Source organism: Lepeophtheirus salmonis, chromosome W (assembly GCF_016086655.4).
Source record: "Lepeophtheirus salmonis chromosome W, UVic_Lsal_1.4, whole genome shotgun sequence".
Classification (NCBI taxonomy): domain Eukaryota; kingdom Metazoa; phylum Arthropoda; class Copepoda; order Siphonostomatoida; family Caligidae; genus Lepeophtheirus; species Lepeophtheirus salmonis.
This window is the reverse complement of record NC_092585.1, coordinates 487,412-514,925: the sequence shown is the minus strand read 5'-3', so window position 1 is coordinate 514,925 and position 27,514 is coordinate 487,412. Positions and strand designations below refer to the sequence as shown.

At 33.4% G+C, this 27,514-nt stretch overlaps 1 protein-coding gene and 2 long non-coding RNA genes across 4 annotated transcripts in view; 2 read left to right on the top strand and 1 right to left on the bottom strand.

Annotated features, from left to right (window-relative positions):
- Nucleotides 1-24,078, bottom strand: part of LOC121128175 (mitogen-activated protein kinase kinase kinase 9-like) — a 33,862-nt gene extending 9,784 nt beyond the window's left edge. The window contains 8 exon segments of the mRNA XM_040723754.2: nt 123-384; nt 21,245-21,539; nt 21,610-21,728; nt 21,807-21,955; nt 22,308-22,491; nt 23,062-23,208; nt 23,211-23,501; nt 23,504-24,078. Of these exon segments, the coding sequence (XP_040579688.1) occupies nt 123-384; nt 21,245-21,539; nt 21,610-21,728; nt 21,807-21,955; nt 22,308-22,491; nt 23,062-23,208; nt 23,211-23,501; nt 23,504-23,858 (1,802 nt within the window). The 5' untranslated portion in view covers nt 23,859-24,078.
- Nucleotides 1-27,514, top strand: part of LOC139907403 (uncharacterized) — a 205,477-nt gene that overhangs the window by 129,209 nt on the left and 48,754 nt on the right. The gene's annotated exons all lie outside the window — the stretch shown is intronic.
- Nucleotides 24,512-27,376, top strand: LOC121128178 (uncharacterized). 2 transcript variants are annotated; one of them, XR_005868085.2, is made up of 3 exons: nt 24,512-24,650; nt 24,744-25,387; nt 25,644-27,376. It is a non-coding gene; the product is annotated as an uncharacterized lncRNA (long non-coding RNA). The 2 variants fall into 2 exon arrangements; XR_011783974.1 differs by having other exon boundaries at nt 24,514-24,650; nt 24,721-25,387.

Genomic DNA, 27,514 nt, shown 5'->3' with positions numbered 1-27,514 from the left:
TTTCGGAATGGTAATTTTCACAAAATTGTCGACTTTAGTAAACTCAAATTTATTTTCATGTTCAAGTAATACTCGAATCCAATACTAGAAGGTATTAAAAAAGCAAATGAAAATAACGTTACTTGTTAGGGTATAATTTGGGATTAATTGCAGACAAATTAGACAGTCGAACATCATAGCCTGCAGCAACCGAGGCCAGCATTGAAGCCATGTTATATAGTAAATACTCGATTACACTCATACGCAATCGTCTGCCACCAGGAGGAGATGAATTTTCAGGAAAATCATAATTGGTAAAATAATAACTGTTATTGTAGAGAGTCGCCATAGGAATCCCTGCATCAGAGGGTCGCTGATAATAGTATAATCCACAATTCAATCGATCTGAAAAACAGGTATAATGTTATATAGGACTAATGAGTTTGGTATATGCACCCCTATAATTGTCTGTCTTCAAACCCTAAAACAAACTTTAGCCAAGACAAAAAGGATTAGATAAAGATGTAAAACATATAATCTTCCCTTATCATAATGGATAAATATAAAATGCTGTTCATACAATTAGTATCTTTCATATATTGATAAGTTTTTGAGAGGTTTTATAAGCAGTACTACTCAAAAATACTTAAAATGGACCTAGTAATAAAAAAATGATAATTATAAAGTAGAGTAAAAATATACATATCGCTGTTTTAGAATAAAAATGTCCTATATCATCAAATTTCAACTGTTATCTCCTTGATAAATTAATCGATTAATTTATAAAAAATATTTATGGTTGATTTTAGTTCATTTCTTCAAATTTATTCAATGGTATTGTTCTATAATCCTATATGTCTAAAAATATAGTCCATCTTGTTATACATATCAGTTAACATTAACAGTGGTGTATAAAATATGTCCTGCCGGTATGTTAAAATAAAAGAAACCGAAAAGAAACTTGGTAATCCTGACGATTTAAATAATGTTTGGAAGGAGAGCAGCTAAGCTGTCATGATATTTTATTAGATCAGTTGAAAGCAGCTGCATCAGGAAGGAAATAAACACAAATCAAACTACTGAACAGCAAGGACATACAAGCTGTAATTACTCCGATATCGATCCTCAATTCGACTCACAGTCCAACAAGGACTTACTTATAATTCCTGAGCAAACCCATATTGTTACTTTCCGTCTTTCATGATCACACACACTAGTTTTTACTTTATACTTAAATGTTCTCTTCCCAATAATTACATAATAATGATAGCAGCTTTGTAAAATAAAAAAAACAAGTTCAGATTGCCTACTAAAAATAGCCGCTCCCGCTTTCTAGGACATATTTTATACACCTCTATTTATTTATCATTTACATGTATAAGGCAAGGCGAAAAAAGAAAGATATAAGAGTCGGGTACCTTTATTAAGGATGTGAAAATAATTGAAATCCTCGTGAATGTAAATCAAAAAGATAATAAATTTATAAGTTGTGACCTGCAAGATATTAAGAATTCTTATTAATTATTTCTCTCTATTTTAAACATTCTAACGTATTTGTAAACAAGGAACACTATAGTTTTGATATTGATCTCTGTAAGGAGATAATATGTCGTTTATCAAACTTGCCAACATATACTTTTCTTTTTGATTTACACTCACGGGGACTTAGGCAATTTTCACATTTTTAACCATTATGTAGCTACTATGGGATAGGATCGTAGATATATAAATAGATACTGTAGATATGAATGCTTAAAACAAACCTAATTCAGGTACAATTCCAGTTGCAGATGTTTTATCTAAAGAAGGTGCAGAATTAGTCCATCTACTATCCTCATTGGAAGAACAAGACGTCGGAATATTAGGACGTGACTTTGAAACATTGCTACCACTACTTGGACCCCATGTTTTCCCCTAAACTCCATCTGCTGGCACTATATATTGATAATAAAATATATAAGTAAATGCATAACCAATGAGTTATAATACTATCTGGAGGAGCACAAGCTCCGATCACGCAACTTGTTGTGGTGAAAAACATCAATTTTGATGATAAATTGGACATGATAAAATCATATGAACTGTGACAAATATAAAGCTAAAATATTTGTCGTAGTTGTAATTTTCTCTCAACATCACGTGATATTTTAAGCAATAATATTTGAAATCCCAAAAAATTGTTCTTTCAACAAAAAATGATAGCTTGACTGAATGTATTCAGTTCAAAATCAAAGTAGATTTATATTAAAGGGTTTCCAAACGTATATATTTAAACAGATGAATGTGTCCTTCAAAAATAAATTGACACCTTCTACAAGATCGTTATGTAATAAGTTACATTCAAATAATTGATTAATATGAAATTTTATTTTTCGATTGATCTTTGGATACAAAAGTGATTAATTCATAAAGTCGGTAGAGTAGGGTGTATATGTACAATGAGTCAAATGGATTTGGAGTCGCATAATTCAAATAGTTGGATTTAGAGCCAAAATCACAAAATATTATCCCAATCTATGATTTAATTTCGAGAGTATGATTAGAATAGTTTCGGAAGGTTGGATCTGGATCCTGGCTCCAAATCTGCAGCTATTTTAAAATTTGTGACTCCAAATCATATTCCCTGTGTTCGAAAGCGACTCGGAGAGAAAAAAAATGTGACTCTTTTGACTCCCAGTTCACTCATCAGCCATAATTATTACTTCATGGGAATTAGATGTACCTAGTTAGTAAAAATTACATTATTTTTATCCTTTTAAGCTCATTAATGAAATATATAAAATCGATAGTCTGACTGATGCTTCCCATTGGTTCTATTTCGGCATCAAATATAAGAATCTTGTTCATCCCAATGAATTAGTTACATTATGAATGCAACATTAATGGGGAAATATTTCATATTATTTGAATAATACTTATTCCAATTCCAAATCCATTCTACTCAGTGCGTAAATACATGCGATTTTAATAATTCCCGGCTCAATTAATTTTAATTACTTAAAACTACATTATTTTGATCCTTATAAACTCTTGAATTGGGGATATGAGTTGGGGATAGATACAGTCTGTATGAATTTTTCTATCCCTAAAATACATATAATCATCGTTATGAATTAATTACATTATTATTCAATAATCTTGTAAAAAAACAACAGATCTGAAGTTGACAATATATTTTTGAAAGGCAAATTCAATAATTAACATGATTCGTTTATTGATTTTTTTTAAAGTTTACATTAGAAAACCCTTCAGCATATATGACATGGTTTCAGATTCGACCCCGGTTTCACTGCCAAAAGTGTGAAAAAAATATTTTGGGTAAAAAATAAACATTGAGAATTATACAAACAGTCTTTTATAGTTTGAAAATGAAAATGTCGTTTGAATGACCACCACGTGCACGTTTTACGAAGTCCAATCGTTGAACCCAATTTTCGACAACTTTTCCGCATAAATTGTTTGAAACTGCAGCAATATTGCGTTGAATATTTGTTCTGAGCTCTTCTAACGTCGACAGATTATTGGTGTAGACCAGGGCTTTCACGTGACCCCAAATAAAATAGTCTAGAGGCGTTAAATCGCACGAGCGAGGCGGTCAATTGACTGGTCCATTTCTGGAGATAAGACGCTCACCAAACTTACTCTTCAATAAATCGATTGTAACATTTGCTGTGTGTGAAGTGTCTTGTTGAAACCACATATCGTCCAAGTCCATATCTTCCAATTCAGGCCAAAAAAATCGGTTATCATGACGCAGTAACGATTTCCATTCACAGCAACGTGGCGATCGTCATCGTGGACGAAAAAGTACGGCCCAATGACACCGCCAGCATGCAATCCACATCAAACAGTAATTTTTTGGGGATGTAATGGCGCCTCATGAATCACGTGTGGGTTTTCCCGGCCCTATAGCGCATATTTTGCTTGTTAACAAAGCCATTGAGCCATAAATGTGCCTCATCGCTGAAGATGATTTTACGTTGAAAATCAGGATCATTTTCGAATTTTCCTTCAGCCCATTTTACGAATTTCCAAAGTTTGAAGTCGTCAAGCGGCTTCAGTTCTTGTGTCAACTTGATCTTATACGGGTGTAGGCCAAGATTTTTTCGCAAAATTCGCCACAACGATGTCACAGAGATGCCCAAAGATTGAGAACGGCGCGTAAGAGACAAATTTGGGTCATCTTGAATTGATGCGCTTGCGGCAGCAATATTTTTTACACTTCGTGCATTTCTTTGTCTCACTGGCACAGGAACATTATCTAGCGTGTATGTGGACTCGGAATTTTTTCACCAAACGTTGAATTCTTGATTTTGCAGGTCGATTACGTTGACCATAAATTGGAGTTAACGCTCTTAAAGTTTGGATCAATGACTTTAGTAATAAATTTTAATAATTTGCAAGCGTTGCTCGAGTGTGTACTGCTCCATGATGAAACTAAAATTATTTTTGAGCACAGCTGTCAAAGAAACAATAACAAATATGACGTCGTTTTCGAAACCTATCAACGTAAAATGTGAGCCTCCCTATTGAAAAACCCTTTACAAGGTTCAGAAGCAAAACGTGGACTAAATGACTATTTTTAGAAAAATGTCAATAATTTTATGTTCAGATCAATAATTTTGAAATTTTTTTATAAAAAAACTTTGAGACACGACTTTTGTGAGCATGTTCACTAAATATGGCCGCCCTCAGTAGTAATCACAGCCTCCACACGGCGGCAGAAAGCCTTGCTGGAGTTGATGATGAATTTCTCGGACAAGTTGTTCCACTCCTTCACAATGGTGGGCTTCAGGGAGTCCACGTTCGGGTAAGATGTCTGGTTAATTTCCCTCTCCAAAGTGCCCAACACAGCAAATTCCAACAGGTTCAAATCTGCCGAAAATGATGGCCACATGTCCTTGGGCCAAAAATCAGCCATGTTGTCGGCGCAGAACTTCTGGCACATAATTGTACTCTGGGTAGGTGGCCTTGAGCCATGGCAGTATGGCGAACCTCAGCACTTTGTAGTAGGCCTCCTGGCCAATTTTCTCCCCAGGCTTAAAAAAGAAAGGAGGCAGGCATCTTCTTGCCGTCAGACACCACGACCCCCAGGACCATTGTTTTGTACAGAACAACCCCTTGACCTCCTCTGGTGATCCCCTGAGCCAACGGTCGTTCCGACGGTTGTAGACCTGGCCCACGGTGAAAATCTTCTTGTCAGTGAAATTTTTTACTGTGGATCCATTTGCCTTGATCCACGCACGAACTTTCTTGCACCTCTGCAGTCTCCTTTCCTTCAGAGTGTCCGTCAACAGGTGGCGTGGGGTCCTTGTGTAAGAGGCAACCCCAAATCGTCCTTCACAGCCCTCCTGATTGTCCCATCGTCCACGTCAAACTCGTTAGAGAGGCGATTCATGGATTTTGTGGGGTCCTCCTTGATCTTCTTCAGGTCCCCCAGAAACTCAGAATCCCTTTTCAAGTTGTGTCCCCCACTTCCTTCTTTCCTTGACAGGTATTTTCAATCTTTTTTCATATTGGCCACCTTGAAAACTTAGCACTTCACAATGTCCATAATCTCTGCCACTTCAACTTTGGCATCCAAAAAATCTGAAGTCCTATGCCTTTTTGCTTCTTGCTCACTCATGATGAAAGATTTGAGGAATGTTTATAATTGTTTACTTATGCAGAAAGGACAGGAGATTCGGAATATGCATGAAAAAAAATCAAAAACCTCTCTATTTTAATTATATAATTAGCATTTATTAACAGTCCACGTTTTGCTTCCAAACCCTGTAGATACATTCCTGACTTTAGGTAGCCATATCAACTGATAGGAAAGGAATACAGGGTTGATTTACATTTCATTTTATTTGAAATTGAATAAGCTTTAAATTGATACCTACTTTTTACTATTTCTTGTACTGGAACATTAAAAAAAATATTACGCCTACTTCCTTATTTTATTAACGTGTGAAAAAAATACCGTCCTTTATTAAAATGATTGGTACATAAAAACGTTTGGAGCTATATGCTTGAAAATTTGATCGTTCGTACCTGAAAGTATATTTTTGGCTGATGCCTTTAATTTTCTCCTACCAGCTGTAATATTTCAGATTTTTTTTTTTAGGATTTACGCAATTAAAACTTTATGCAAAATTTCGCATTACGAGAGGCCGCAACAAAAATATGAAATGAGCGATATTCTTGAAAAGTTAATCGATTATGCCTAGGATTTCCTTCTCTATGAAAATGAAGCCCAATTTACTTAATACTTCTTAATTATTATTTTTTTAACGAAGCAACAGAAACTCAAGTTTTGAGTCAAATATCTATATTTAGAAAATCGTGATATTACTCAATCATATGACCAGAAGCTAGAGGGTGCCAATTAAAGATGGTCAGGTTGGAAAAAGCAGTGTATTTCTAAAGGCGGTACATCAACCAAGAAATCCTCCTTTCTTCTTTATGACTTCATGCATCCTCCTGGGTATGTTAGTAGCAATATTCTCCAGGACTCAGGGATCCAAAGTTTCACATACAGATTTTACCTGATTTTCACACTTATTCTTCATGATGCCCAACAGATTTTTGATTGGATTCAACTCAGGACAGGTACCAGACCATATTTCTTTATCCCAAAAGCAAGGATGCTCTGAACACTAGTGGATTTTTAAGCATAAGATTGTATGAAGATAGCCTTGGAAGACAATAGAACAATTTTTCGGGTCAGAATTGTTCCCCTGGAGCTCGAACGAGTCCTGGCAGGCAGAGCAAACTTTTCAAGCATCTTGGTCTGATAGTAGACACTATCATTCTTCTTTTTGCAGTCCACTACATGAAGATCACTCACACCCAGAGCCCCGAAAGCTCCCCAAACCATGATTTTTAGAGGGAGATTTATAATTGGCACAACCGGAACATCATCCTTTTTTTTGGCCAATTTATAATTGTTTTGCAAATTTTTAGAGCCAATGATGTAGTTTAAGAAGTACAGCATCGATAATTTATTACGATAATTTTGGATTAAGACCAACAGATCATGCAGTAAATGAAAGAGTGGGAAATTGCAACTAGACAATCTTTAATTGTCACCCTTTACTTAATATTGACTAAATCAAGGTCCAATTTGTCACAGAACAACTTCAGGCTCTCGAAACCACAGATATTTGAATAATTGATTCATTTGTAAAACTTGAAAATTCTGAAGATATATTTTTATTTCCGTCAGATTCGACATATCTTTACAAAAATGAGTATATCTAAAAACTATAGTATATTTTGTATTTCTGACTTCATCTTTGAAGTCTACATAAAATTTTGGCCTAGAAAACATGTATTACTTATAAGAGTTCGATACTTAATATTTTTACAATTTTGGCAGTGAAACCGGGGTCGAATCTCAACCATGTCATATGTATCACTTTCATTATAAGTTGTATGCATTAAATAAATCCATCATTTTTTGCTCAAAAACAATGTTTTAGGATTTCAAATATTATCCCAAAATAGAAGAGTTGCTTAAAATACCACGTGATATTGAGAGAAAATTACAACTACGACAAATATTATAGCTTTATAATTGTACAAAGTTCATATGATTTTATCAAGTCAAATTTGTCATCAAAATTGATGTTTTTCACCACAACAAGTTGCGTGATTCGAGCTTGTGCTCCTCCAGATAGTATTAGAACTCGTTGGCATAACGTTACACCCTGCATACTATGGTAACGGTAGTGGTCTTGTTCATTTAAAATTATGCAATTATGCATAACCTAAATTGTTTGTACTCGTCATAATCCTACATGAACATTAGATTAATCAAAATTGTTTGGAAACAAATAGTTTATTATTATGAATAAAAAGGAAAGTCAATATCAAACATATGAACATAAATTACTAGTGCAAATTTCATTCTGTATACATATTTTTAGTATGAAGTAGGTATTTGTCATTAGTTACGAAGTAAGAATAAATTATGTAATGTAGTCATGCACATTTAAATTAAATACATAGCTACGTGCAGTTTACCCTGCAAGTAACAAAATTATAATAGTCTAAAAGGAATAGGTTATTAAATAAAATACTGGAAATAAAGCCAATGAGTCGAAATACTATCTTGAGGAGCACAAGTTCCAATCACATATCCTGTTGTGGTGAAAAACATAATTTTTTATGAGAAATTTGACTTGGCGAACTCATATGAACTTTGTTCAATTATAAGGCTATAATATTTCTCGTAGTTGTAATTTTATATTAACGTCAAGCAACTCTTCCACTTTTGGATAATATTTGAAATCCTAAAAAAATATTTTGAGTAAATAATGATAGATTGACATAATGTATACAATTCAAAATCAAAGTGGATTCATATTACAGGGTTTTCTAAAGTAAATGTTCAAAATATTATCAAACTAATTATCTTAACAGTTGAATTTGTCCTTCAAAAATAAAGGATAAAATTAAGTTAGTGTTTGTACAAGATTAAGTTGTAAGTTACATTCAAATAATATGAACTATTTATCCTCTATTGATCTTTTCATAATAATGTAATTAATTCATAACGATGACTATGTATGACATGGTTGAAAATTTGACCCCGGTTTCACTGCCAAAAGAGTGAAAAAAATATTTAGGGTAGAAAATAATAACTGAAAATAGTTTAACAAGTCTTTTTTAGGGTAAAAATATTTGTAGATTATGATTTTTTAAGTTTAAACCCTGTATTTTGTGTTGTTTAGCCAAAAAAATATAATTTGTGACCAATTTTCCCCAAAAATGTGCGAATTTTTTTTGGAAATCCCAATTTTGTAGACCTATAGAATGTACAACGTACATTTTAAAAAACCATTATTTATGTTCAAATATTAGATAGTGACCAAGACTTTAAAATTAAATTGTTTAAGTTGTTTCTTCCATAACTTTTGTGCAATGGCCATTTAAAAAATATGTCTCGAGTGACAAACGGAATCGAACATTCACACTTATAGATACATTCCTGGCTTTAGGTAGCCATATCTACTGATAGGAAAAGACTTCAGACTTGATTAACATATCCTTTTATTGGAAATTTCATAATTGATTTTCTATATTACCATTCATGAGCTTAAAGGATCAAAATTATTTAATTTTTAGTATCTAAGTACTTCTAATTCCCATTAAGTAATAATTATGGCTGATGAGAGAGCCGGGAGTCAGCAGTCACATGTATTTACTCACAGAGTCGGTTTGAAAGACAAATAAGTTGTATACGATAAATTGGAACTACTTTAAACTTCCTCCAGATCCATAATGTGGATATTCGGGGTTAAATCATACTAACATAAAAGGTTGCGTGAAAAATACACTATAACTTCCACCACAATTGTTTTGACAACAAACAATAGTCATCATGGAACAAGCAAGGAGAGACGCCATCCTCGAATTGGCTTGCATGGGACACAAGCGCTCTGCTATCTACAAGCTTCTTAACTACCCCAAGTCTTCACCGTGTCTTCAATGCCTGGGAGGTTGAGGGGAAGGTCTGCCGCAAGGCCCACAACATGAGAAGTGACCGAATCCGCACTCCCCGCTTCCTTGAAGGCCTCCGGAAGTCCATCAAGGCTTCGCCAGGGACTTTCTTGTCCAGGTTGGACAAGAACCGTGGAGTGAGCAAGCAGCTGGTCTCCAAGGCTGTGAATGAGGACTTCGGGTACAGGTCATTCCGAATGTCCAAACAACACATCCTCACGGCATCCATGAAGACCACCAGGCTCACCAACGGTAAGCGTCTCCTCATGACCTGAAGAGCCATGGAGGAAGAATCATCTTCTCCGATGAGAAGAACTGGACTGTCGACAGAAGCTACGACGTCCAGAATGACAGGTGGCTTGCCAAGAAGAGAGAAGAGGTCCCTGCGGTCTTCACCACAAAGTTCCGGCCTCCGTGATGACCCTGGATGTCATCTGCAGCACCGGTGAGGTGATACCTCCTTTCTTCTTCAATCCCAAGGAAAGGGTTAACGCGATAAGGTACTGCGAAGTAATGGAGGAGTTTGTCGTCCCCTGGATGAAGGATATGGCCGCTGGGAGGGAGTTCATATTCCAACAAGACTCAGCGCCCGCACACATCGCCATGATGAGCACTAACCTCTTCAACTCCCACGATATCACTTTCTAGGATCGCAACACCTGGCCCTCCAACTCACCCGACCTCAATCCGTGTGATTACTACTGGTAGGGGAAGTTGATGAGGGACATGTTGAATCAATTTATTGTTTAATATTATGTCTAACTTTTTCATATTAACAAATACACTCCAAATTCCATTTTTATCAAGCAGGTTGAATTTTAAGATAGTTCCAATTTATCGTGGACACCCTGTATTTATCCATGATTTAGAATTGCAAATTTAAAAATAGCTACAGATTCGAAAGCAGGATCTTTAAATATTATAAGAGCAACCACAAGAAACTATTCAAATCATTCTCTAGAAATTAAATTTAAATTCTCAGACCTTAAAATAATAAATACATATAAACAATTTCATTAAAACTAAACACATCTAAGAATCAATTATTCTTAATTTATAGTTTGTAATAATATTTTGTGATCTTGGCTCTGAATCCAAACATTTACAGGGTAGGGCAGAAAAACGTGGACTGTTAATTAATACTAATTTTCTCATTACTATGAATACATAGGTTTAGTTATTATTTTTTGATATTCTGTTTTCACCGTCCTTTTTACATAAACAACCTATACTAGTTATTTAGTCATTTCATCATCATGAGCGAGCAACAAGCAAAAAGGCAGCGCATCTCAGATCTCCTAGATGCGGAGTTGATGTGATAAAGATAACGGGCATTGTTAAGTGTTCTAGGTGCCTGGTTTTTAAATTAGCCAAGATGAAAAAAAAAAATGGAGAATATTTCTTCAGGATGTCAGGAAGTGGAGTGCATAATTTAAAGGAGGATACGAAGTTCTTGTTACGTTTGGAGAAGAATATAAAGGAAGATCCCACTATGTCGATGAATCGCCTCACCAACGACTTCTCTGTGGCTCTTAGGACTATCAGGCGGCCATATTGAGTGATTTTTTTTTGCAAAAACCTTGTCTACATATTTTATTAACATTGTTTTTTTTTTGCCTATTATTGAAGATATAAAATTATTGATGTATTTCTAAATCTATCTCCGAAGTCCACGTTTTGCTGCCCTACCTTGTATTATGCAACTCCAAATCCATTCGACTCATTGTGCAAATACACTCGACTTTATGAATTAATAACATTATTATCCAAAGATCAATCGAAGAATAATATTTCATGTTAATTAATTATTTAAATATAATTCATTACATAACGATGTTGTACAAAACCAGAACTGAAGTTGATACTTAATTTTTGAAGGACAAATTCATCAGTTTGAATAATTACTTGCATAATAATTTGACCATTTACGTTATAAAACCCTTTAATATCAATCTACTGTGATTTTGAATTAGACAAAAACAGGGGCAATGTTCGACTAAACTCTTGCTTTCTAACATATTAAAGGAACATAACTATTCTAAACTTCATAGAGGAGTACTTCTCAGCCAAAGGCATTACTAACACAAAAAAGTAGACTGCCTTTGGACAGGAGTTCCTCATTTACAAAGTATCCACATAAGCTTCTATATAATAATCTAAAAGCTACTTTTATTTTCAGTTAAAAACATAAAAACGTTGAACTTGTCATTCTTATGATTCTCGCACAAAACGCACATATCCGTCAAGTATACATTGGTATTGATTTCGGCCAACTTAAGATCCGTTCACTTGCTATTGTTTCCACCAATTCCTTTTTCCCTCTAAAGGCAATTTCCGGAGTTCACCATAGCCTTGACTTTATAAATAAAAGTTCTGGAGCACTTCTCCTTGTCCATGATCTTTGAGATTTACAAATTGGCTCCTAGAAGGGCTGCAACTCTTTTCCTCCATATCACTGGACTGAAGCTAGATTCCAAAAATGAAGTCAAAATTAGAATATTCAAACTTCTTATGACCTCAATTTTGGTTTAATAATAAAAATCTGAAATACACTATCAAGTACTTGATCAAAAATAAATAAAAAAATTGCCCAACTCTTATGAATATGAAACTTTGGGAACATGCTCTACATAAATAGGGGTATCACTGTGCCAAAAATTGTGTTGGCTTTTTTATCATAGCTCCTATGGTGGGGTCTCAAAGTTAGGTTACTTTTCTCCGGAAATTTGGTCATTTTAACTTACCTTTTATATCTTATAAAAATTATAAAATTTGGGGAGGCTTTAAACCCCTAAAAAGGGTTTATCCACACCATTGTGATAACAGCAGTAGCAAGAGCGAAAGGATGACAGTTCAAAGTCTAAAAAAAGAATGAAGAAACTATTTTAACGTTATGTCTAACTTTATAAACAAGTGATATACTATAAACTACTACATTTTTTTTTAAAATTTGTTAACTCCTAATCAATAATATGAATTATTGTAGTTCAGTTTTCTTTTTTCAGTCTATATAAATCATAAAATAAGTTTAAGATATAAAAACGTAAGTAAAAATGACCAAATTTCCCGAGAAAAGTAACCTAACTTTGAGACCCCACCCTGGGAGCTATAATAAAAAAGCCCACACGATTTTTGGCAAAGTGATACCCCTATTTATGTACAACGTGTTCCCAAATTTTCATATTCATAAGAGTTGGGCATTTTTTTATTTTTGATCAAGTACTTGCTAGTGTATTTAAGATTTTTATTTTTAAATCAAAATTGAGGTAATAAAAAGTCGAAATATTTTAATTTTGACTTCATTTTTGGAATCCTCACATTTCAAATAGTTAAGTACCAAATTGCAAGAGGTTAACTCTTTTGGATCAAAAAAAATACACAAGAAAAAGAAGCATCGAGTAAAAAGACATAAGCGACATTGAACATTTTGGTTGGAGAAGAGTATATATATCTCAGAAACGACTCAGACTTATGTGGCGAAATTTAGCACACTTAATTTACTCATGAATTTAAGCTTGTGTGCCAAAAATCATCCAAATCTGAGAGGATCAGGTGACATGCCCGCGTTCATTTGACATGGAATGACCCTTTACTCCACCCAGAAGGAACACAAATTAAAACACAATTATTATAAACTTTATTAAATATCTATAAATCCATTTGCGATACGTCGTAAACTTCAGATCTTAATACCGGCCTATAACGAATAAAATAATATTCTATCAATCTTAAGTTAACTATCTCCTAATAGGAACATAATAAAAACCGATGAAAAGCTCGTGATTCATCACACCAAAAACTTTCTGTACTGAACTGCCATGAGCTCTTTTTAAGGCTACAAAAGTTGTTCTTATGTTATGAGCTTTAAAAGCTGAAATATTAATACTTGCCATTTGCATGACCTCTCTTAACCATCTACTAAAGTTGCAAAGGGGGACAATTCCCATAAACAATTTATGTTTTAATTCTAGACTTATTTATATATTCAATGATTTGTCTATGTGGACCTAATCTCTCGTCTGAAAATCTTTTAATTTATTAAGGAACATTTTAACATTCCACGTATCTTGATAATTGGTTAACAGAGGATTTAAATAGAATGAACCAAACATGTATCTGGTCAACAACTTATCTGATGATAAAAACTACGGTCTTAATCTATCATTTATTAAAGCCGCTTTTGTTGTTGCAATGGCACTATAGGAATACATTCGATGTAAGTAATTCATTACCACATTCCCGGACATGTTAAAGGGAGAAAACCCTCTCCTAAATAAAACTTATAAAAATGTTTAAACGCAATTGTGTAAGTACTCTTAGCTGAGGAACGAATATGAAAAGAAAATAATATTTATTGCTTTAGAATCGAAGCCTTGATTTAATCAACCATGCCATCAGAATCCTTAATTCTGCAAGTTTCTGAGTGTATAGGCACAAGAGAATTCTCCTTGCTAACCCTAATCTTAGTGACTACCCTGATATCTCCTGTCACTGTAGGGACCATTTTATCCCTGTTCACTCAGGAGTTATCAGAATTGCTGGGGAGCAATTTTGTTCTTTCAGTCTGTTTACAACTCTCAGAAACAGTGGAACTGGAGGGAAGAAGTTGCCCTTCTTCTTACACCTAATGGAGAGCGAATCCGCTTGATCGTCTCCCCTCAAAGATACATAATTTCAAAAGTGTGCAAATCCTTTGATACGAATAAATCCACCTTGGGTTGGAACCAACAGGACGTTATTTGATTGAATACTTTTTCCTTCAACCCGAACTCCCATGTATGAAGAGACTCCCTTGATAAAAAGTCTGCTTGCGTGTTCTCTATTAAAAAGAATCCAGACAAAATCTGACCAAATTTCTCTTTTCATCAAGCGCTTCCACGATCTTACAGCGATATTGTTTAGAAGTTTCACCCTTCTTTAAAAAGAGTAGTTGTACTATCCACATAAACTAATATTTGTGAGTGATATGAAATCGAAATAACGCTTTTTCTACAGGTCACATTCCGAGCTCGCAAGTATGAAGATCTCGATCATTCCCTATCACCGACCCTGTTCAAAGGAGCTGTATGATAATGCAACACCATTACCGTGTAGGAAGTATCCGAAAGAAAACATTAAGCGTTGGATTAAATTTCTTCTCACTGGTGTACAAGCTATTCTTAGTTCTTCCCACCATAATATGTATTTCTCGCTCTCGGAGATTTATAATTTTTAATTATAATTTATAAATTAATAAAAAGGGTCATCAAAATTTCCCTTTTATTAATGTAACTGAAGGTTTCTCTGAAAGAGTAGGGCGTACTCAAACGCTGGTCTTACACTTCCAATTTACATAGTTATTTGTTGAAGGTCTCGGACCGACAACCATCGCCTTTGGCAGAATTCAGCAACAAGATCTCGGATCTTTTGTGCAGTTGTTCGTTGAAGGTCTCAGACCGACAACCTTCAGCTATGGGGGAATTTAGCGGCAAGATCTTGGATCTTTGCACTTTCTCATCAGGAAGGGTAAGAGACATGGACACATAGTCCCATAACAACCCTAGATGAATAAGTTGCGTCCCTGGAATCCAAGAACTCTACTTTAAATTGACCTTGAAACCAAGGATTGTGTATAACAGCAACGCTAAACACGAGGAGAGTGAGGCATGCACCAAGGTAGATGCCTGAAAAATTTAAATAGATGTTATAACTTATCATAAGTTGTTACCTTAGATATGAAATCACAGGTTTCAATAGTTTAGTATAAACTATCGGTGCTGATGTTAAACCAAAACATAAAACACAAAATTGGAAAACTTTATTTTTCCATCGAAATTTAAAAAAGAAAAAAAAAAAAAAACGACGATGGTCAGGAAAGATATTAAAAGAATGGTATGCATCAGACAGATCTAAAGAGCATAAAAAGAATCTTGGTCTAGCCAAAATCTTTATGAATCAACTATAACTCATCAAATTATATTGGAACACTTAATTAAAGTCTCCTTGAATTATTGTTTATATAATAACTTAATACATTAAACCATAGGTAAAATTTTAGGACAATTTTTAAAGTTGTAAACCATGTCAAAAAATGGATAAATCCTTTTTTCTGGATTTATTGGATTTAAAATGGATTTTGAAATGCGTCCTTTACATAGAAAATCCATTTTATTTCATAGCTACACTATGACATGAAATAGTAGACATTAACTAAGTCTACTGTATTAATGTCATATTTTATTAAATGCGTAGCAATACATTTGTAATTCCATTCTACCCTAATTTAGAAACAGACACCAAAACTTCACAATAAAAATCTGGTCACCCTGAATCTCATACCCTCTACGATATGTGTTACTTCTCTAACACCATCCTCTTTCTGTTTCCACCCTTTAAGAGTCAAGACGTATAAATATAAAATAATAAATAGACAATAGTTAAAATAAAATTTAATAAACATAAGTGAAAAATCCGTAGAAATAACTACACAGGTCAAGCTATCGTCCTTCTATACATGCTGCATTAGCGACTCGCTATAATCTTCAGTGGAGATGTTTGCCACGCACAGGGCGACCCATTTAAAATCTGATGCAAAATTCAAATCCTTTATGGATGAATTTTATTAATCAACAGTCTGTCGATTCATAACTGGCGATTCCGATGACAAATCCGCAAATTAAGCGCCTGGAGGTAGTGTCACAATTATCACTCTAACAGACATACCCAATAATTTCATATTGTCTTCAAGACCCATTATGAGGAGATAAGTGACATTTCTAGAAAGTTAACTGGCGATCTTTTGTATGAAGCAAGGAAGGAAAGTAAAAAAATTGGAAGCCATGAACATAGGCCATGGGATCAAAAGAATGGGAAAATTTCCATGTTCCCTTCACATCTGTGGAAGGGTATGGTTTTTACTCGATGCAATGCCTAAGAAGAATGAAAAAGCTCTTTAAGAACGCTAGAATGATACTTTTAGTCTCTGCCTTTAAAGAGTCCCTTAAAACATCAATCCTGGAGGAAGAATCAAAAGACTCAGCTCCAAGCCATCTTATATTTGGTCCTTCATTAATCAAGATGATGTTGGACAATGTTCGGAATGACCCAGCTTTGTCTAATGCGATTCAATAATGGGGTTCAGGGTATCGAACGATACCTTTTGGGTAAGCAACAGCTGACATGCCTACGTACCCTTACTTAGGGTCAATACTTCGCTTAAGAATTTTATGGGACATTGAAGAGGTCATGAAAGGCCTACAAGAGAAGGATACAGAAGTACACCTCCTTGAGTTATTCCTCATTTAGGTATATTTTTGATTTTGAGAATTTAGACAAAGCAATTCAAATACTTTCAAACTTCTTTTCAGATAATTTTTTCCAACTACTCACAAAAGCTGTTTACATAATTGTGCAATTTTAACTAAAAGTAAATCTATACTTAATATTTTGAATATGGTTATAAACCAGCTTCTCACTTTGAGAAAGAGAAAGAAAGGATAGTTCAGCGTCTAAAGTTTTTTTCGAAGCTAAAAAAATCCCTCCATTTCAAACTGTCCGGTCCGATAATTCATTAATCAGGTTACCATCTCTGTTTTTGTTTAGAATCACTTATTGATTCAAGAACGGTCTAGTTGAAAGTCACGGTTTCTTTTTCTCCATTTCAGAACAAAACATTTCTCTACCCAGCAGATTTCAAATTCTTCAAATCAAACCTTAAAATATAGATAATCTCTAATTTTGTGAGGGTAAAAATGGACTCCCTGAGGTAGAACGAGAAATCATTAAAAAAAGAAACTCTGAGCTTCAAAACTTTTCTCCAAGGTTCCATTGTACCTACTCATCTACAGCACTTATTTAAGAAATATGGAATACTTAAAGAGACTTTGCAAATTCCAAACATTTTGTCTCTTTTGAAAAGCATAGAACTAGAAAAAGAAGAATTTCTTATTGATGATGCATGGAATAATAACTTATAAGAAAAAGTTAAAGTGGCCGTTCTTTTGGATGGCAGGGCTAAAATATTTCATCTCAATTAGACAACTTTTTCAAGCAGAAGAAGCACTTCGCATTAGAGCTTTTTCAAATATACCAAAGTTCCAATAACCGAGTTGTCTAGAATATTAGAAGACACCAATGAATTGGAATGTGAAGGAGACTTAGACTTGATGTTTAACATCTGTAACACCGAAATCTGGTTTATCACTGAAGATACCGATCTCAAAGCTACTCTTTACTAGATCGGTGGGTTCATTTCAAGGTCGGTCTCTAAAAAAAATTCTTGTTCCAGCTCCAAGAATCTTTTAATTAAAGAGAGATCCTTCGATGTCAATAATTTTCAATGTACCACCGAAGAAGAAGCTGATATAACAGTTTAATTGAGTTGATTAATAGATGAGGGCTTATTACCCCTTCCAATGTGCTCTTTTTGTCAATTTGCTACTATGGAGTCCGGAACCATTACACAACCTCGTCGTATTTGTTCTGTGATAAATAAATATGAGTTGTTGTTATCACACTGGAAAGTAAACTGTATCTTTGTTAATAATTATTAATTAAATAATGAACTCAATTGAGCAAAATAAAACCAAAATTTGGTCAATAAACTTCTAGTTATTTTACTAAAGCTACACAAACAACTTTTTAAGTTGCATTTTGAAGAGCCGAGATTTAATCAAAAAGTTGTTCAACGCTTCATCTGCTACTAATATTTTCAATTGTGCGACGATCCAATTAATTAATTGCGAAGAAAGTGCATTCTCACTTCTAGATAAAAAATGTGAATCTGGTTCCTAGTACCAGGATTTATTGAGCAAGATTTCATGCAAAGTATTCAATGTCAGGAACTTTGTAAGGTCAAGAAATGATGAAATTCGTTTAAGTCTGAAGTGGAAAAAAGAATCAATATCATATCAACGAATAAAAGCTGCTAAATTATCCTCTGTGTCTTCCGAAAAAAAAACTTTATTTGAATATTCTTGATAACCCCTTTTAAATCCTAAAAATACATTCCACATTTTGATTATGATTAATATTTGTTATTCATTTTTTTATCATTGATAATGTAGAATTATACCTAACGTTGTATTAAAAGGTCTCAATTTAAGGGAATATATTAAAAAAATACTGCTTAAATATATCATATTTGGTTATTCAGAAATATTTGTTGATATTTCAGCACTATTGACTTTATTAATCTTTTTTTTTGTTTTTGGTACTACACTTGAACAGGTAAAAAATCAGTGACTATCCCAGTCTATAGCTTCCCTTGGTATAAGAATAGTGATCCAAGTCTGCTTTACTAACTTAGGTCTGCGATAATTGTGAGATGGATAGATATAAAATTGCTAAAGGGACTGCTTTTAATTTTTTTAATATTTGCATGAAGAACTATTTATCAAACAAAAATAATAGGCTACATACCGCAGGCAAAAGACAGAACTCGAGAATTGAAAACAAAAATATTGTTATAATTATTACATTTACCAGATTGAATTAAGTGAATGAGCGAAAAAACAAAAAAATAAATGACTACATAATTTGGTTATAGAAAAGGTTGTGAATGTATCAATATCAAATTAATATTTTGATTAGTTAATAATTATTTAGATTTTTGTATTTATTTTTAGCTTATTATTTATACCAAATACTGTGATGTGCACATTTCCCAATTTATAATACAATATTGAAAAATAACTCAAAAAGTTAGCCTTTCAAGAATACATAGTAATATGCTATTATTATATAAATCAAAATTAATGAATTATTGTCAGTGTAGAAAAGAAAATGGTACACACATAATACAGTTTACCATAACATTGTATATCAATTAATTATCATTGATTCATCCCTTCAGTCTTTCTCTAGAGCCTTTATTCTATATTAAAGATTAGAATATATATTGAACATTCCTTGCCAAAAAAAGGATATCTAACTTTAACGTATAAAATGTCCCATATAAACTTGATTTTTGATAACTTTTTGTATATTAACATGTAGAAAAATGTTAAAGGTAATATATGTAGCCATCTCAGGTTGAAACACTTACTTTAAGCAAGTCTTTTTATTTAACAACTATTTTATTTCATTTTAAATGTTGTCTCAATTAGGTTTTGCCATTTAATTTTTAATTATAAAAAATACACTTCCCCCTACATGAGGTTAAATGATTGGTTCACTCCAGATATTAGTAGAACTCATTTTTTGTCAAATTTGATCAAATCAAAACAATGCGCAAGAAAAACAACACATATATCGGAACATTGCTTGAGATATCACCTGAAACTTTAATTAGCGCAAAAAAATTTATTTAATGACTCAGAAAATTTCCTTGTCGTACCCTGTATAATTCGAGAACTGTGTCTCTTTGCCTCTGTATCATGCTTACAATTAGGAATAAACAAATTGCTTATACGAAACTTTTAAATTAATAGTTCTTAATTAAATCCCTTCAGCAAAATATTGCTTTTATTTATTCCCAAACGCATATTTATATCATTGTTAAGTAATAAAATTTAGTGTAAATTTATCTTGAAACCTCTGTATCTTATGTCTAAAACATGACATAGTCATTTAATAGAAGTTAAAATATAATTTATTTATTTTCCACCGCTAATCAGTTACATTTTGTATTATCAATTTTTAACAAATCATACAATAACTTTACAATGTCAATTATTTCGTCATATAATATCTAAATATTCAAAAAAATCCTTAATATCCATAGGCCTGTCGCGATATGCAATAAATCAATTACTTGCGCTATAAATTAAAATGAGGGATAATTTTTTGCCGGCTGCAATAAATTTCATCCGCACGCTTCAAAGTAACTGGATATCAAAAGTTTTAATCCGGTGTATTTGCCCTCTCGGCGGATTGGTGTTTTTTTGCCCCAACTGAACTCTTCAAGCTCGCAGGGTTAGGCATTCAGTTGGTGATGGTTATTATTAGGTATGTTAAAGAATAATTTTTTTTTTTTTTTTTTTTTATGTTTTGTTAATTAATTTTGGATATTTTAAATGTCTTCCAGATGTCCAGTTCTAGTGTTCTTTAAAAATAAAAGTTTATTGATCTTCCAAATGGTATACTTGCATTATTATGCCATTATCATTATATAAGTTGAAAATGGTGTCATAACGGCAATATTACCGCTTATCGTAATAATTTATGGGACAATTAATCGCACAGAAAAATGTGTTGTCGTGACAGGACTAAATATCCATGGCATAATTCTTATGTTAATCTCCAAGAAAAAGTTATTTTATGAAATATTATTAGCTTAGAAGAAACTGAGTTAGTAGTCAGAAGTAAAAAATCATCCACAGCATTGGTCATGAAAAATATGACCTAATATAATCAAATATCCTCATAGTTATCAAGGTTTAAATATCTATTTTATGTTCAAAACACCCGGAATAATATATGATATAAAATAAATTCCAATATTGTTAGGTTCACATCAATGGCTATGAATATTCACATGGCCAAGGGGAATTGTACTAGCTATGCTAACCTTGAAACATTACATTTGATATTAAAATGTTTCCAGATGTATGCTACATTAAGTACACGCGAAATATAATTGAAATTTACTTTGATGAAAAAATCCCGACACTTAATATTGTATTTATGTATGTAATGTGCTTTCAATCAAAAACAATATAGAAATATATTAAAGGATGATGAGGAAATTATCCTTGTTTTCAATTATTGGCTCTATATTTAGAAATAGAACATATACACTTTTAGTGTGATAAGCCTTGTAAATAGTTTGATATAAACATATAAGGGATTGATTTACCTGAGGGTCCACTTATATTTTGATCTTTCTTAAGGAGTTTCAATTTATTTTTCTTGAAATTGCCTTTTCTTTTCTTCGGAGTAGGAGCTTGTTGTTGAATTATCATAATACTCAGTTCCCGATGTAGAAGGTCTTTTTCTCTCTCCGCTAATTCAGCTTCACGTTGTTTTAAACGCTCTTCTGTAAGACGCTGCTCTCTTTGTTTGTCATCAAGTTCAGCTTCTTTACTACGAAGCTCGTGTTCTCGTACCCTAATTTCCAAGAGCATTTGATCAATTTCTTCTTTCCAATCATCCTATAAAATAGATCAATTTGTTGGATATAGACAAGCAATTTTTTAAAGCAGTATCTTGAAGTTTCAGTACCTGTAGATCGTAGAAACTATTATCTGGCATTTGATTAAAGTTAGAATGGGCCACTTCTTCTAAAATTTTGAGAATTTCTTGAAAATCTGGTCGAACTTGAGTATCGTAGTTCCAGCAAGCTACAAACAATGAAATTGAATCAACCAATAATTAATGCACCATTGTAAAAACAAACAAAAAAGGTAAATCAACCCTACCTTCCATCAAATTTCTCCATTCCTGAGGTACCGTTGTTGGAATATGAAGAGTTAATTTGTTTACAGCAACTCCATATGCTATAGCTAGATCATCGATTCCTTTATATGGAGTTTCTCCCGTGAGAAGTTCCCATAGCATGACTCCATAACTAGAAATGAAAATGTTTGTAAAATTAATCATTCTTCATATAACATATAACATCAATACAAAAACAATTTAAAAAAAAAAAAAAAATAGGATTTTTTTACTAAATAAATACAGCAGACCTAATTGGCATATTAATAATTTTTTTTTGGTCAATCACAGATTTTACATTCATATTCCTGTGATTAGTTGAGATACCCAGAAATTTAGCTAAGATAGCTAGTAGAGTCTTTCATATTCTTTAATTGTGAGAGGTAATTTTTGCGACTTTTCATATGGATTAAATTAAATATCAAAAATCATTTTTACTTTGTGTCAAGGGAAAACTTTATCATATTTATTTAATGAATACATACCTCCAAACATCACTTGCTTTAGAAAACATGGAACTCTTTATAACTTCAGGAGCCATCCATGCATATGTTCCAGCAGCAGACATTCTGGTTGTATTTGCTGATTCTCTGGCAAGACCAAAGTCAGTGATTTTAAGGGTTTTGAATAGTAAATTGTCATCCTTTTCTATATCCTCTAGAATGAGAACTACAGGAGAGACAAAAACAAAACATAAAAGATAGCTTATTTTAATCTATGTATATAGTTAGTTATGTTAAATGATGTAGATCCTCTGATAAATTATTTCATTCAATTGAAGTACATGCAACACCATTAATTCAATCAAGTAATTGACAAGAGAAAAAGACAATGTAGTGCCTCACACTAATACATATTACTTGAGGCCAAATTGACATAAAATAATGTCAAGATACTTTGGAATAACTCAAGGTTAAACATCGTATAATAACTACATTTAAGGCTCAAAGCCCTAATTAAAGTTTAGAGGCTGCGTCATTCATATAAGTACTTTTTGGAGTTTGAACATAAATTAGAGGTTAAGAAGGATGTATAAATAATAAAATGAATGCTTTAACTCCTTCAATTACAATACCATCAATATTATTTTAGAATGGTTTAAAGATATGTTATATGAATGTTTCCTCTCTCTCTCTCTTTTTCTTCGTAACTCCCACATCTAAAAGAGATTTAAGCTCTGTGCTTCTAATTCTTTCTTTACGGAAGGAAGTAAGTAAAAGAAGAGCTGTTCGTCCTTACCATTAGCAGATTTAAGATCCCGATGAACAAGGGAAATGGGAGCCCCTTTGTGTAGGTAGAGCATGCCTCGTGCCATTTGAATGGACCAATCAATGAGCACATCAGGTCTAATTTTCCTTCCACTCAAAATTCGATTTAATGGTCCCCACGAGCATATTCCATGATAAGACACAGATTTGGTTCATCCAAACAAATTCCAAGCAAGTCTACAATATTTTGATGTTTGAGAAGCCAAAAAAGTCTTCCCTCTTGAAGGACTCTCTCCTTTGTGAGTCCGACCTCTTCCTCCGCGTCCCTCCGCGCCGCTTTGACAGCCACTTCCATGCCCCGGTAGAATCCCCGATAGACTTTACCGAATCCCCCCACGCCAATGACCTCTTCCAGGGTTAACTCCCCAAAGGAAATGTGTGGCGGACAAAAGCGCAGGAGTTCCTCTTTTTGAGATTGGAAAAGTCCTGATCTTTGGGCGCGACAAAGTTGCAAGGGAAGACTCCCACACTGCCCTCACACTTCCCCGTCCACCAACCCTCGTCTCCAGATATCAAGTAGTCCTTGGAAAGCACTTCGATCGTGTCTCCCTTTTCCAGAGTGAGCTCATCCTCGCCCTGGGCCTCATAGTCATACACGGCCGTCCAGACGGCGCTGGATACGCCTTCCAATGGATGCTGGTCCTTGGGGGTGGGGGTGCTGCAATGAGGTGAGCCACGTCTTGGGTTACTACTGCTGCTACCTGGAATTGAAACAAGGCGGGAACTACTTCCCGGGGTTCCCGGTGTCCGATAACCATTTTGATCCATAGATTAGACATCCAAGAATCTAGATATCCATCCCACAATTACATCTACTACAGAATTTCTCTGTCAGCTGCATTCAAATCCTCCAAAAATATGGAGTTAAGAGCGATTCACACAATACCACTGCTGCAGAAGAATAGTCTGTCTCCTAGAGTTGTTCACTTAGTAAATACAGATTCAAATACAGTAGTGCTGTATCGATGTACTTCTTAACGATCCTCTTCAAGAAAAAGAATAAAAAAATACATATTATTTTTTTTTTTTTTTACAATAGAAGGAAAAAAAGAGAAGGAAAAAAATGCTAGAAAGGGAGAAAAGAAAAGAAAAACACTCAATGAACGATATCTTCTTTTGGCGTGCGCTTATTTTGACTCCAGTGGTAAAAAATTTCCTCAAATTCATACAGCAAATGCAGTAAACTGAAACTTAAACAGCTCAATTTATAATTATTAATTAATGCTACACCCAATGCAACTACCCCCGTTGTTGTGACCATTTCAGCCGTTGTTTTTGCCTTTTTAAGAGTTTTTTTGAACACCATTTCTTGGAGCTTATGACCCATAGCTAATCTTTAAGTGAGAAAAAAGTAATATTTATTGACTATGTAATATTGGAAAACATAATGATCACACCAAAGTCTTTAAGTGAAGAAACTAGTCTCAGACAAACTAGTTGCGAACCATCCAAAGCTACTACCTCCGTTGTTGTGACCATTTAAGCAATTGTTTTTGCTATTTAATGAGTTGTGTATCATAATTCTTGATTTGTTTAGCTAAAATAGAATCATATTTTATGGTTAGATTTAAAAAAAATTGAATACTTACTGTTAGATAGTACAAAATTCAGAGTTCCATTTCGATATTAGTAAATATTTTATACTTTTTACAGATAACTTGATCGTCATTTGGTGTGGATGACTCAAAACATTTTTATATGTATTTCTATAAATGACATTAGTACCAACAGCCTCCTTTAATTTAATGATGGTTCCTCGGGAAGGGATAGGTTTACCCGTGTATTTCTCCATCAATTTTTTGAACATAGATGATTAGCAATGGATAAGGTTATATTACATGCAATAAGCATCTTTGTGAGATCAGAGTTATTCATCACTAACTTGATTTTTTAGATGAATATTCATGCTCTTGATATGAGGATAATGAGTGGCGTGTAATTCTAGACGGGGGACTAAAAGCAAAATATAATTTATGTGAAAATGTGGTTCACAAAAGTTAATTAATTTTTTTTATGTTATTACTTGTTACTTAATTAATAATGGTGTACAAGTGTTCTGCTCCTGGATGCAAGCAGGGCAATGACGGCATTACTAAGGATCCGGATGTGAGCTTTCACAAGTTCCCCATGAAGGACTCCAAAATTCTAACCAAATGGCTTTGGGCCATCCTAAGAGATACGATTTGCTAGACACCAACAGCGAATTCAAGACTATGCCGTCTGCATTTTAAAGTGACTGATTTTATTACTGAACCTTTAGATCAATCCCGTGATAAAGGAAAATCACTCCAACAAAGGTAAGCAATGCTCCCCAATACTATGAATATTGCTTGTGAATATCCGAGATAGCTCGTTTTTTGCTAAATTTCCTTTAAAATAATTTTTTTAGAAACACTGTCCAATGCTTGTCAAATGTCTGGACAACGAAATTATAGCATAATTCAGAAGCATTCCCTTTAAATTCTAAATTATGCACTTTAATATAATATTGAAATTTCTTCCCTTGTAATTTTAGTAATAAATAATACTTATAAATGATATATATATTCACAGGCGGTTGAAAGAGGAAGCCATCCCATCAAAGTGGCTGAAACTGGCAAGCTACCTCTCATCACCATCACCACCTCCAAGACCAACACAGGAATCAACTAGCACCAATAGAGTGCATTTGGAGAATGAAAGACAAGAAGCTCTGGAATATGCAATGTTTATAGAAGAGACCGTTCTTTCGGCAAAATATCTCTATGACAAACTCTCTTTGGAATCATTGCCTTCGGGGTTCTTGTTGCTTAAAACTCCAAAAGTTGCATGTTTCATCTCTTCAAACATCCTTAAGGTAAAAGATATTCTGCTAGACTCCTTTCTGTTGCTTTGATATGACACAATGTCAGTTCTGGTCTCTACGAGCAAATACATACGTCCAATCCTCTGTCACTTCCGACTTCCAGATATCTTAGGACCGTATCCAGTGTGATTACGGTAGAAACAGGATTACCTTCATCCACGACAAAGTACATAGAAGCACGAATTAGAGGCTTGAAGAACAGAGAAAAAAAATGTAATACTGATGATCGACGACATTTATTCGGCCTAAAGAGTAGAGTTTGTTAGAGGAAAAATTGTGGGAACTACAAATAATCAAACTTCTAAAACTGTACTTTATATTTAACAAATGTCTAAAGGATATTAGTTTCACGTTAATCTTTTCCTTATTTGACAAAATTTACATCTTCAAGTTCACCTATACAAAGCCGAGAAAAGATAACATTGAGATCCTCAGTTAAAATTATTAACTTGATTTGAGTATATATGAAATCAAATCCCTTATGTCCCGAAAGTAGATCAATATGAAATGCAAATTGAGAATATTATGGGGAACTTACCCCACTATATGACTTTATCTAGATGATCTTCAACACCAGCAAGGAATAGTATTTTATATATTTCACTCTCACAATTATTTTTAGTACCCTAATGGAAAATTCTACGGAAAGGAAAATCAAACTTATAAAACGGTTTTATGATTTACAAGAGGAATGCCCTGTCGAAGAAATAGTTAGCGTACATAAATCAATTTAAGATATCTGTCTCTAAAATAAAAAAAAATGATTCTAGCTAGTGCAAAAAAGTGAATTATTCTCGTCTTATCAATTTGCGATACCTATATCAACAAAAATAAATTAGTGAATATACTTAGTTGTACTTCAGTGAAGAATTGTTTACTTAACAAATATCCAAAAGGATACTACTGCAACGTAAATAGTTTCCTTATTTGACACAATTCAATTTGTTCAAGTCGATCCATACAAAACCGAAGAAAGAATAATTTCTGAAATCTTATCCCTGAAAGTAGATCAATATTATATGCCAATTGAGAAAATTATGGGAAAATCTCCCTGCTATATAACTTTCTCTGGAAGACCTTCTACACCAATAAGGAATAGTATTTATATTGTCGGATATATATCACAATAATTATCCAAAAACTTGCTATGTCTGCACATCTCGAAAAATATATAACTATGATATGACCTTAAATTAGGAAAATAATAAAAGTAAATATTCAACTACCGTTACTTTTCATAATACCTTTAATTAGAAATTAACTTCTTAAAAACTTATGTATAAGTGAGATCAACAAAAACATTTCCAAACTGCATTCGAACTAACAGATGATTGTACATCCAATATTAGATTTTTTTTAATTGCATACGAAATAAAAACTATTTTTATACTTATGTAAAAAAAATATATACTAAATAAATGTCGAAAGTAATATAAATTAAGTTTTAATTTGTCAGGGTATAAAATGAAATTATTAAATTAAAGGATAAATATAATTAAGGATAAGTTAAGAAATTGATTGATTTAAGATTGTGATAAATTGTTACGAGTCGGATAAATTTATCAATGTTCAACATAAC